The sequence below is a fragment of the Jaculus jaculus genome, chromosome 1, assembly GCF_020740685.1.
Source record: "Jaculus jaculus isolate mJacJac1 chromosome 1, mJacJac1.mat.Y.cur, whole genome shotgun sequence".
NCBI lineage: Eukaryota > Metazoa > Chordata > Mammalia > Rodentia > Dipodidae > Jaculus > Jaculus jaculus.
This window is the reverse complement of record NC_059102.1, coordinates 30,801,672-30,814,120: the sequence shown is the minus strand read 5'-3', so window position 1 is coordinate 30,814,120 and position 12,449 is coordinate 30,801,672. Positions and strand designations below refer to the sequence as shown.

The window sequence follows — 12,449 nt, the reverse complement described above, 5'->3', positions numbered from 1 at the left end:
TACAAAAAACCTTAAGCATAATTAAAAAATAGATTCAAATATTTCAGTTATAGTTAACATTTTCAATATACAATTTTAAGTTATTTTGCAATCTACGTTGCTTAGTGGTAAACTTCCAAAGGAATTATATCTTAATAAAGTTAAAATTCCTGATATTTGTTTGAACCCATTAGAGATTTCAGAAAGTCTGGGTCATGCATAGAAGTTAGTGGCAATCATGTGGGAGGAGCAATCTTCAAACCTTAGGTCAAGGATTCTGACTTGATGGGCAAGTAGGCTCAAATGTCTTGACTTATAAAAATAACTGGCAGAGTAAAATGAACTGCAGAAACTCCCAAAAACCTTTCCCCATTCCCACAGGCTTAGGAAGAAGTGAGCACCACACAGATGGAAGAAAGAAGCAACTGTGGTAGCCGTTTTCAGAGCAGCCAAAGCTCGGGGCACATGGAGTGCATCAACACAATTCATGAGAGGGTTAACTTGACAATATCCACAGCTGTTCTGATAAGCCACCTTGAGCAAAGTCTATCGGTTATCTGAAGGTGAAAGGAATTACCTGGTGAAGGCTTGGCATCACTCTTTTTCCAGCAGATACAGTTTATAACCCCAGTGGCATCATCCACTACAAAGAAAGCATGAGGACACATGAGAAATCTGGGCATGGCTGGCAAATAAAGTCACGTGTCATAACTGCATCCAATCAGCCTGAAAAATGACATTTTCAGTGGCCTAGTGGGGTAACACCCTTGTCTAACTCTTCCAGTCTTTAGAAACAGTCTGTCACTACATTCCAGTGGGAGCTGCTCATCTGTGTGCATGCCAGTGTAACGTCCATTCCCCTAAGCCTGCCTTGAGGGCACTACATGAGACTGCACATCACTCCACCAGAAGTGCATCCTCAGGAGCTTAGGTACAAAAGTCTCACTTAGAGGTTAAGGCATTTGCCTGCAAGCCGAAGGACCCAGGTTCGATTCCCCAGGACCCACATAAGCCAGATGCACAAGGGGCACATGCATCTGGAGTTCATCTGCAGTGGCTAGAAGCTCTGGCATGCCCATCCTCTCTCTCTCTCTCTCTGCTTGCAAATAAATAAAAAATCTCACTGAGAAGTCATATCCACAACCCGCCTCTCTCTTTCACCCTGACATAAGTCAGAACCAATGTGGTCTGTGGTCAGAGGCACAAGCACTCTGGGCTCGGCTTTCTGTCACCACTTCTTTCACTAGCTTACTAATTTCCCAAGGTTTTCCAAGTGGCCCATGTCATTTGGCCAGGGCTTTTTGTGAAGGGTTTCTATGCAGGGAAAGACAAGCACACCACAGGAGGACCCAGTTGTATTTTCATAATAGGAAATAATTACCTTGGCCACAGAATAGTCTTTTTAGTTCTAATGAAAAAAATTAAACAATTCCCCTGGCACTTGGATTTATAACTATAAAGGAGCTTGAAGATGTTTACTTAGGGCAGGACAGGCATTTTTCTCTTTGCCTAATTCTGACTACCTCTGAATAGAAGTTGCTAGGCACAAGATCATCAGCTTCATGATTTTAAAAAAAAGTAAGTGAGGGCTAGAGAGATGGCTCAGCAATTAAGGCTCTTGTCTGTGCAGCCTAATGACCCGAGTTCAATTCCTTAGTACCCACATAAAGCCATATGCACAAAATGATGCATGTATCTAGAGTCCATTTGTAGTGGCGGGAGGCCTCTCTCTCTCTCTTGATCTCTCTCTCTCCTTGCAAATAAATAACTAAAATATTAATAAAAAATGTCAGGGGGCTGGAGAGATGGCTTAGCAGTTAAGGTACATGCCTGCAAAGCCTAAGGGCCCATGTTAGGCTCCTTAGATCCCACGTAAGTCAGATACACAAGGTAGCATATACACAAGATCGCACATGTGCACAAGGTGGTGCATGCATCTGGAGTTTGATGGCAGTGGCTGGAGGCCCAGGCCTCTCTCTCTCATAAAAATTAAAAAAAAAAAAAAAAATAGAGTCAGGGCTGGGAAGATGGTTCAGTAGAGAAGGCACCCGGTGTGCAAGCATGAGGACCGGAGTTAAGATCCCCAGACACATGTAAATGCCAGGTGAGCACAGTAGCAGAGCAAGGGAACCCCTGAGCAAGCTGCTTAGCTAGGCCAGCCCCATCAGAGTTGTGGGCTCATGTCTTGCCTCAGTAAGTAAACTGGAGATTGACTGAGGAAGACATTCAATGTCAACCTCTGGCCTCTACATGCATGTGCATACATACACCCACATACATGTTTGTGCACCTGAACACATGTGAATACACACACACACACACACACACACACGCAAAAAAAAAGCAAAATGCTATAAAAACCCATATAAAATAGAATGAAGCAAACATGCTTCATTGCTGACTTAAATCTCTGTTAAAAGAACACACAATAATTCTTGTAACAAAATAACCTTGAAATAGGCTTCATTTTATTAAGCATAAAATAGGTAACTTAAGAAGGAGCATTGAAGCCAAGTGTGGTGGTGCACGCCTTTAATCCCAGCACTCGGGAGGCAGAGGTAGGAGGATCGCCATGAGTTCAAGGCCACCCTGAGACTACAGAGTGCATTCCAGGTCAGCCTGGGCTAGAGTGAGACCCTACCTCCTACCTCAAAAAAAAAAAAAAAAAAAAAAAAGCAGCAGCAGCAGCAGCAGCTTTGGCCTTAAGAGTTCGTGGGGATATTTTAGGGAAGAACCTGAAAATCATAAGTCACTTAAAAAAAAAGTGTGATATGTCTATTGACCTAAAACTAATAATGGATAGCAGCTTTTCTTTCTCTTTTTTTTGTTTATTTTTATTTATTTGAGAGAGATAGACAGAGAGAGAAAGAGGCAGAGAGAGAGAGAGAGAGAGAGAGAGAGAGAGAGAGGGAGGGAGGGGGAGGGAGAGAATGGGCGTGCCAGGGCCTCCAGCTACCGCAAACAAACTCCACGCGTGGACATGGGTCATGGGGAATCGAGCATTGAACAGGGGTTCTTAGGCTTCACAGGCAAGCATTCAATCACTAAGCCATCTCTCTAGCCCTTTTCTTTCTTTTTTAAAAAATAATTTATTGATTTAATTAAGAGGGAACACGCCAGGGCCTCTTGTCACTGCAACTAATCTCCAGATGCATGCGCCACTTTGTGTACCCAGCCTTATGTCAGTACCGGGGAACTGAATGAGGGCCGGTAGGCCCTGCAACCAAGTACCTTTAACTGCTGAGCAATCTCCACAGACCACATAGCAGCTTTTCAAATGATATGGTTACTGCTTTATATATAAAGATCTCACATGAACTCATACGAAAAAAGACCAAGAATACAAGAAAAAAAGCAGAAAAGGCTGGGCATGGTGGGAGGCAGAGGTAGGAGAATTGCTGTGGCTGTGAGTTCAAGGCTACTCTGAAACTACATAGTGAATTCCAGGTCAGCATATGCTACAATGAGACTCTACCTCAAAAAATCAAAAAGGGCTGCAGAGATGGCTTAGTGTTTGAGGTGTTTGCTAGCAAAGCCAGAGGACCCAGGTTCGATTCCCCAGTACCCATGTGAAAAAAGTCAGATGCACAAGGTGGTGCATTGGTCTGGAGTTAGTCTGAAGAGTTGTTGGAGGCCCTGGTGTACCCATTCTCCCCCCTGCCATCTGCCTCTTTCTCTCCCTCAAATAAAAATATATTTAAAAAAGTAACAAAAGAATATGTAATGCACAGAAGATATGTAAATATGTGATACATGTCCAATATGCTAAATTCTCTAATTGCTATGAAGAAAAATTCAGATCAAATAATTTCTCAATTACTAGAACAACCATTAAAATCACTGCTAGACTTATTGGCTGCTAATGGGACAAATCTAAATCAGATTTCTTTTTCTTTTTCGAGATAGGTATCCCAAGCTGACCTGGAATTCACTCTGAGGTCTCAGGCTGGCCTTGGCCTTGACCTCACAGTGATCATTCTACCTCAGCCTCCTGAGTGCTGGGATTAAAGGCATGTGCCAGCACACCTGACTTCTAAGTCAAATTTCTAAAACTCAAATTTGGAAATATACATGAAGGTGTGAAATGCATATATCCCTTGACTTGGCAATTACTTCCAAGAAATTATCTTGAAAAGCAGAGCGAGTGCACAGATAGATACATCATGAATAAGGCTGTTCACTAATGGGAATAATCTGTTTATAAATATAAAACTGGTTAAATAAATTTTAATAACAAAGCATATAAGACTTAAAGGTTATAATAAATACATAGGTTTACTATTAAAAGATATATATGGAGCCGGGCATGGTGGTACCCACCTTTAATCCCAGCACTTGGGAGGCAGAGGTAGGAGAACTACCATGAGTTTGAGGCCACCCTGAGACTAGATAATGAGTTCTAGGTCAGCTATGGCTAGAGCAAGACCCTACCTTGAAAAAACAAACAAACAAAACAAAACAACAACAACAACAAGATATACATGCTTCACTGTAAAACGTGAATCTCATATACCCTATGTATCTTATACATTTTAAATATTAAATGGTATATTTTGACAGAAATGATTTTAAGACATTAAATGCTAATAGAATGTTTTGGAAACGGGACTGGGGTCTGATTAAAAAATACATAAATAAAGCAGAGAAGACAGTCCGTGTGGAGATGCCGGAAAAAGTGGTGTATTGCAGATTGAAAAAATATATATATATATTTCTCAGTATACACAGGTATGACCCACAGATTATATATACATATATAATGTATATGTATGCATGTACACATATGTGCATATGTATGAAATGTAGGTGGAAAGATGTCATCTCTCACATGTTATTTCATAAGCACAGTAGAAGCAACTTCAGAAAGTGAGTAAATATTAATGAACGCAATGATATTTGTGTTTACAAATTAACAATCATGAATAGAGTATCAGTAAAATGCTCTAGGTCACAAAATTCAATCCTCCTTTCTATCTCCAAGTCCAGCAAGAATACAAGTCCCAGGCAACACCACGAGAAGTGGCAATGTCAATGACATCAAAGGTCTGGGACTCAAGGTCAAGCTTCCCATTAAATATCCATGTGTTCTCTTAAATGCAGAGTATGTTACAGACACACAGCTAACACAGTGACTCAACTTGTTTACAATGAACTCAACAGTCCAGACCTACTGCACTAAAATCACATCCTACAAATTCTCTGGTATCCAAAATATGGAAATTCAGTATTGAGTTTTCATAAGCAAAGAGCATTTTTCTTTTTTTAGAGGCAGGCATTGTCACACTCTAGGCTCAACTTTGTAGCTAAGGCTGGCCTTGAACTCCTGGTGATCTTCCCACCTCAGTCTCCTGTGTGCTGGGATTATAGGAGTGAGCCACCATGCTGAGTTTGGCCTTTCCTTTTCCTTTGAAAGGAATCCCAGAACATACACTTCTGTCCTTTGCTCTATACGACTGTGCAGCAGGTATCAGGGTCCTTCTTTCAGTTCATCTACCTCCTCTCTCCAGCATTGGCCACTTCACCAAGGTCACCAGGATTTTTCTCACCCAGGGATTCACTTTACACTTAGTCAGATACGGGGCTGCAAGAAGCTCCCTACAGAGCAGTGTCTTTGGGAGGACCCCCACTGCCTGAAAAGCTTGTGGTTGTTAAAAATGAAATCAACTTGCAGCTCAGCGGTCTTCCACAGCAACTCAGTTTCAGGTATCAATGTGCTCACCTCCGTAACTGTAGAAAGCGTCTCTCTCTCTCACTGCAACGACAAGTCCCATGACATCAACTCGTTTTACTGGATGTCCATTGTAAAAAAAAATACCTATAAATCAGAGAGAGCAGTACATATAACATATGATTACATGTTCTGGTTTATTAAATGTGTGTTCCAGATCAGGTGGCTGTATGCTAAAATTCCAGCTTGACGGTTAGACCTGGGCAAGCGGCAGGCTCCAAGAAATGCAGAGGTTTTTTTCCTGAAGGATAAGGAAAGTAGAAAGCCTGACTTAAGAGAAGCTTGTACCAGCACTGCAAGGAGAAAAACCAATGCTGAGCAACTGTATTTGGTTGTTTTGCTTTCTACTTGTGGGCATGACGTGCTTCTGTGAAAAAAGCTCACAAGGGCCTGGGCAGTCATCGCACAATGACACACACTGCACTGAATCCTGAGCAAATGAGAAAAGGACAGAAAGGAAGCCAGGGCTTTTCTAAGAAATTGGTCATCATTTTATGAACCAGCAGCGTAGGATACAAAACACTACCCACTGAGGACAGCAGATTATAGCTCAAAAACTTCTCTTCTTAAAACTCTGTTTTCAAAACCTAGACTCAAGATGCTGGCGGGCAGGTTTCTGCCAGAAAAGAGCAAAGAGAGAGACTAGGCATGGGAGTTCCTAGGAGCTGGGAGCCTGATGCCAACCTGTGGTCCCAGGGCTTCCTGACTGCCAGAGCGCCTCCCTTCTGGACCTCATCTCCCTTCAGCCCATGTGATATGCTCCTGTTAATTGCACCAGATTCCGGTCTAGTATCCCTCTATTTCCCATGCCTGAATTCTTTAACTGGCAAATAAACATGAAGATGGTAACTACGCCATGGGGGGCCCAGTGGTCTGAACCTCCACACAGATGTCTGCTGATGGTTCTCTTGATTCCCTTGCGGACAGGGGGCTGTAAGGCACATGGTAGTATCTCGGGGTGGACAAGGAGCTCCTAAGCCTCTGCCTACCAAAGGACAATGAGGAGAGTGGATGTGGCATGGAACACAGCCCAAGGCAGGCCACTCTCTGTGGAGGCGTACTTCTGAAGATGACTTCGTGGGAGGGAGAGCACCTTAGGGGGAAGCTCGCAGGCATGAGCTGACAGTGGCAAGGCCCCATGAGGGAAGGAGCCCAGGTCCGGTGTCACCCCACAAGGAGAGTTGCCCCCATTCAGGAACATGTGCACTGATTGGGGACAATGTGAATCCACAGAGAGTGGCTGAAATGTTCTGACCTTTAAAATGAGGAGGACAGCTGGACAAAAGGTGGTCTGCCTGGTTGGAGAAGGCACTGAAAAGACTGGACTAAGGCATAAGCCAATGATGCCCCAAATCACCCATTTTCCCATGTCATCAACTCTGTATTTGGTAACAATAAGAGCCCAGACAGGTCTTCAGCTGAGAACACAGAACACTTCCTTGAAAAAGAACAAACACAGTTCTCATTCATTTCCACCCTGTAGCCTAACAATGGCTCGCTTTCAAGGGCTGACCGTCACTTGAGGATGTAACAAAATCTTTCCAATATCAAAGGACTCGTGTAAAGAAATCTTAAAAGCATCACAGAACAATAGACAACTGCTGAAAAAAAATAACACATGGTTTGAATTTTTAACATGCTGAGAAAATTGACTGAGGAGAAAATACATTGCTTAGAAATACAGAAGAAACTTCTCTAAGTGTATGGAGACATGAAGCACACAAGTAAGATGCTGGGCCACAAGATTGCTGAAGACACAGAAAAACAACTAAAGCACCACTTCCTTCCATCACACAAGGGGGCGGGATGGCAACTCTGCCCATCAAGGAAAAAACTCAAAGAGCTAAGCAAAGAAAATGACCACTCCTTGACATATCAATGTCGGCTAATCACTCAGGAAAAGTTATTCAAGCCTAAGCACCTAGGACTTTTTAACAGGGTATCATAATGTAGGCATGGTCAACGGATTCACTGGTTGAATGACCAACATGAACTCCAAGGACTCAGGCTGATATGACCTGGCTCTAAATCCCAACCCTTTATTCAGAGTTGGTCTTATGGGTATAGATAGATCCATCCAGAAACTAGGGCCCAGCCAGATACCTCATTAGCATAAGCTAAGGTGTCCTACAAGGGGTCACCTCCAGCAGTAAAGACACTCCTGTCAGTCAGGAGATTCCAAGGATTTCCAGGTTACAGCCAGGACCAAGGCCAAAGGGCAAGCAAAGCCTTCAGAACACATCTGGTTCCTGCTTTGTCTTTTCTGTTGTTAACCTTGACGATTTTGTTTCTGACAGTCTGTCATTTAAGTACTTCTAAATTTTATGCAGTCACAAATTTATCCTTATGCAAACCAAGCCAAACAGAAACAAAACAGAAACCTAAGGTAGTGGCATTTCCTGACCTGAGAAATCAAATATATGTATGTATGTATGTTGTGTGTATGTATGTATGCATGCGTGTGTGTGTGTGTGTGTGTGTGTGTGTGTGTGTGTGTGTGTAGCAAATGAGACAGCAAAGATGACCAGGGCTAGTTTTCACTGTTTTGATTTACTACATGAGGTCCTTTGCCCACACGAAGCGTTAAGGCCCTGGGATTTCTCTGATGCTCGCTTGCTCACCCACAGAGCTTTAAGAATGGCATTTGGTGTGAATTAATTTCTTCCTGAGGAGATGAGCTATGACGAACACCAGATTGTTCTGGAAAATGGAAAACTATGGGGGAGGCTGGCTCACTTCCAGGGGAACAGACCATGTCAAACAATAATTAGAAAGTAAAGGTGTGCCGAAGAATAATCTGTATGCAAAGCTTCAGTCATCCAAATATATATGTACATAAAACCAAAACCATCCCCAAACTGTGGATCCCCAGGAGTCTTGACTACTTCTGACTCACTGCCACTTGGAAAGTCCTTGACTGGAAAACTTCCCTCAAAATAGCAAATAATTTAACTAATCTTCTCATATAATAGAGTTAAACATGCTACTTAAATTATTCTAATCTGTATATTTGTTATACTTTATTTTTAAAAAATTTTGTTTTTACTCATTTATTGGAGAAAGAGGCGGGGAGAGAGAATGAACAGCATACCAGGGCCTCCAGCCACTGCAAACGAACTCCAGATGCATGTGCCACCTTGTGCATCTGGCTTACATGGGTCCTAAGGAACCGAACCTGGGCTTTGGCTTTGCAGACAGGGGCCTTAACTGCTAACCCATCTCTCCAGACCCTTTGTTATACTTTAAGGCATGATAACTACCTGTAATAACTAGCATTGTAAAAAAATACTTTTTGTTTGGTTTTCTTTTGTTGTTTGTTTTTTGAGGTAGGGTCTTACTCTAGCCAAGGCTGACCTGGAATTCACTATGTAGTGTCAGTTCGATGTGTGTGTGTGTGTGTGTGTGTGTGTGTGTGTGTGTGTGTGTGTGTGAAAAACACTTTTTTGAAACTTCTCACATACAATACTTTACTCCTTCCAACACGTTTCTCAATGACTGGCCTATGGTCACCAGGTGCTGTCATTACACAGGTAACAAGTCAGGAGTTCTCCTTCCCAGTTTGTTGATTCTGATTAATTCAAAACAATACACCCCCTCCACAAAACTCAGGCATAGTTAAGAGTCAGCTTAGGGTTAACAGATCCGATTGACCCCCCTCCCCAAAACAAAGTAAACTAAAATTGGCCAAAGAAATGTTCTTGAGCCTGTAAGGAGGGAATCTACGGTTGTTTGGGTTATTTTTTTTCCCCTCCTAATCTCTTTTTGCCTAAAGGAGCTCCTTCCCTAGATCTCTTCTTCCCTAAAGCAGTTTCCGTTTCCTAGAAAAGATAAGATTACATCCTTCCAGAAGGAGTAAGATTCCTGGGAAGACTAACCCTTTCCCAGAAAACGTAATTCCCTGCCTAGAAGCTTGGTGTTGGGGCTGGGTTAGTTCAGCTCCCATGCAGTCTATAATAGACACTAACCTAAGTTTCTAGGTGGGCTTCTCTATTTTTCAGGACCACCCCCTTTGCCTACTTTTGGGGAAAGGCTCTTCATTCCTTTCTTCTCTTAAATTCTATCTATAATATCTATAATTAATCTTTCTAACCCTCTATTGTCAATGTCATTCTTAAATTCATAAGAATCTGGAGGTCAGTAATTCAGTGGAAACTGTGTGACTGTGAGTGTCCAGTACTCTAGCTCCTGAGTTATGTCTCTTGCTGACAAATGCTCCATCACTCTCCAGGACACCCCAAATTCAGATACCAGTCATTACCTAGTTTTACAAAGAAACTCAGAAAGTGAGTCATGCACTAGGACAAGGTATTTCTAAATACAAAATGCCTTAAGCACAAGTGCTTGCTTTGTTTTTGATTTTGTTTTAGACAAGGTCTCATTTGGCCCAAGCTGGCCTCGAACTTCTGATTCTCCATTACCCAAGTACTGTGATTACAGACATAAGGCCACTATTCCTGGCTATGCAGGAAACCAAAACAAAGCATAACCACCTTCTTTAGTACAAAGATGACTACTTCAAATATCTATTTAAATTTCCTTTCCATCCCTTCCTTCTTAAAAATAGATTTAGATTGTGTGAACTGGCATAGAAATGAATACATTCCAAGACTGAACTTGCAGACTGCAGAAGGCTCTCCTGGAAGCTAAGGCTTCCTGGAGCTGTGGGGAAACCGCAGGGCGGGGCAGTGAGGGTAGGATCCCAACACTGGGCAACACTCAGGCTAATGAGCCACTTACCTGGCACTTGATGGGACTCCTTCATAATCTGGATATCCCTGATGTAGAGTTTTGCAAAGGCTAGAAACAAAGGATCCAGACCCCAGAAGAGGGACGGGGTCTCATGTTCCTCACCACGACTAGACTCAGACTGGCTGGGCAGTGGCATCCTGCTAACCCTGAACAGCTCTGTAATAGACACACACAAGTTTAAGTTGCATGATGTTAGATGTGGGTGAGCATACTCAGTAAGCTATTCTCTGGTGGTCATCCAGAACTTTTAGGAAGTATAAACCTGGGATCCAAGGGCTTTAAAGCCATCCATCCTGTGAAGACCCTCCAAAGTACCACCTTGGAAATGGCTTGATTTTGACAAGGCCTTATGTAGCCCAGGCTGGCCTCGAACTCCACCTCCTAAGCGCATTAATTACAGACCTGGCCATGTCTGGCCATGCATAGGTTTTTCAAAAAAGTAACAATTATACTAAGTGAGGTAACCCAGGCCCAGAAAGCCAAGCACCACATGTTCTCCCTCATATGTGGATCCTAGCTACAGATGATTGGGCTTCCGCGTGAGAAGAAAATACTTAGTAGCAGAGGCCAGTAAGTTAAAAATGAGATATAAAGGGAAGAGAAAGGAAGGGAGGAGGGTACTTAACAGGTTGGTATTGTATATATGTAAGTACAATGATTGAGATGAGGTAATATGATGAAGAATGGAATTTCAAAGGGGAAAGTGCGGGGGGGGGGGAAGGTATTACCATGGGATATTTTTTATAATTATGGAAAATGTTAATAAAAATTGTGAAAATAAAAAAAAAAAGTAACAACAGCCACACGTAGAGGCCATGCCTTTAATCCCAGCACTCTGGAGGCTGTGAGTTCAGGCCAGCTTGGGCTAGAGACAGACCTCAAAAAAAAAAAAAAAAAAACCCAAAAAACAAAATTAAAAAGCAAAACAAACCACCACTTTCTTCAATACAATGATTACATCTCAAATATCTATTTAGGTTTCTTTACTTCTTTCCTTTTTTTTTTTTTTTTTTTTAGTTTTGTTTTTCGAAGTAGGGTCTTGCTGTAGCCCAGGCTGACCTGGAATTCACTGGGTGGTCTCGAACTCACAGTGATCCTCCTGCCTCTGCCTCCCGCGAGCCGGGATTAAAAGGCGTGCCTCACCATTTGGATTGCTTTGGGCTTGCACGGAAGAGCTAAGCGCTTTATGGGGTGGGTCCAGGAGAAACCGCGCCCTGGGGACCACGCACTAGGCGAGGCCCTGGGTGAGGGTCCAGGCTCTGCTCCTACGCCCGGCCGGGGCCGCCGGGAAATGAAGGAAAAGGAAACCACACACGAGCCGCTCGCAGCCCCGCCCCCCCGGGGCCGCCGGCGGCCGAGGCCTCGCCCGGCACGGGAGCCGAGGGCCGAGGCGTTCCCGCGGGCCCAGGCCGCCGTGCCGCGCCGCGCCCCGACTAACCTAGCCGGCCAGCGCGCGCATTTCCTTCCTGCCGCCGTCGCCCCGCCGCGCCGGCCCAACGGAGGCCCCGCCCACCACGCACGGCCCCGCCCGTCACGCACGGCCCCGCCCACCCCGCCCGGAGGGGCCCCAACCCAGCAAGGCCTTAGCGCTTCCACCGCCGCCGCCTCAGCGCCCAGGCTGGCCTCGAACTCGTGATCCTTCGCCTCCTAAGTGCTGGAATTACAGACCTACAGCCCAAAGCCACCTTCCAAATCACCCTTTTACCCAGATCCCTGTTGGCAGGAACCAGGGTCTCCAAGAAACTGGGGCAGGGTCCGACTTTTTTTTTTGAGAGTCTGGCCTACTTCTTTTTAAAAATTTTTTTTTTTTTTTCTGCTCAAGCCTTTAATCCGAGCACTCGAGAGGCAGAGGTAGGAGGATCGCTGTGAGTTTGAGGACACCTTAAGTCTACATAGTGAATTCTAGGTCAGCCTGGCCTAGAGTGAGATCCGACCTCCAAAAAATAAAAATAAAAAATAATAATAAATAAGTAAAATAAAACTTTTTAGAATT

At 43.7% G+C, this 12,449-nt stretch overlaps 1 protein-coding gene across 3 annotated transcripts in view; it reads right to left on the bottom strand.

Annotated features, from left to right (window-relative positions):
• Positions 1-11,784, bottom strand: part of Stn1 (STN1 subunit of CST complex) — a 44,161-nt gene extending 32,377 nt beyond the window's left edge. Inside the window, exons 1-4 of one of the 3 annotated variants that reach the window (XM_045138889.1) lie at positions 11,516-11,784; positions 10,445-10,612; positions 5,699-5,794; positions 557-622 (exon numbers count right to left, since the gene is read on the bottom strand). In XM_045138889.1, coding sequence (XP_044994824.1) covers positions 557-622; positions 5,699-5,794; positions 10,445-10,592 — 310 coding nt within the window. In that variant the 5' untranslated portion in view covers positions 10,593-10,612; positions 11,516-11,784. The remainder of the gene's footprint in view (positions 1-556; positions 623-5,698; positions 5,795-10,444; positions 10,613-11,515) is intronic. The other 2 variants (XM_045138888.1, XM_045138890.1) reach the window with 2 other exon arrangements.
• Between the last annotated feature and the right edge of the window lie 665 nt (positions 11,785-12,449).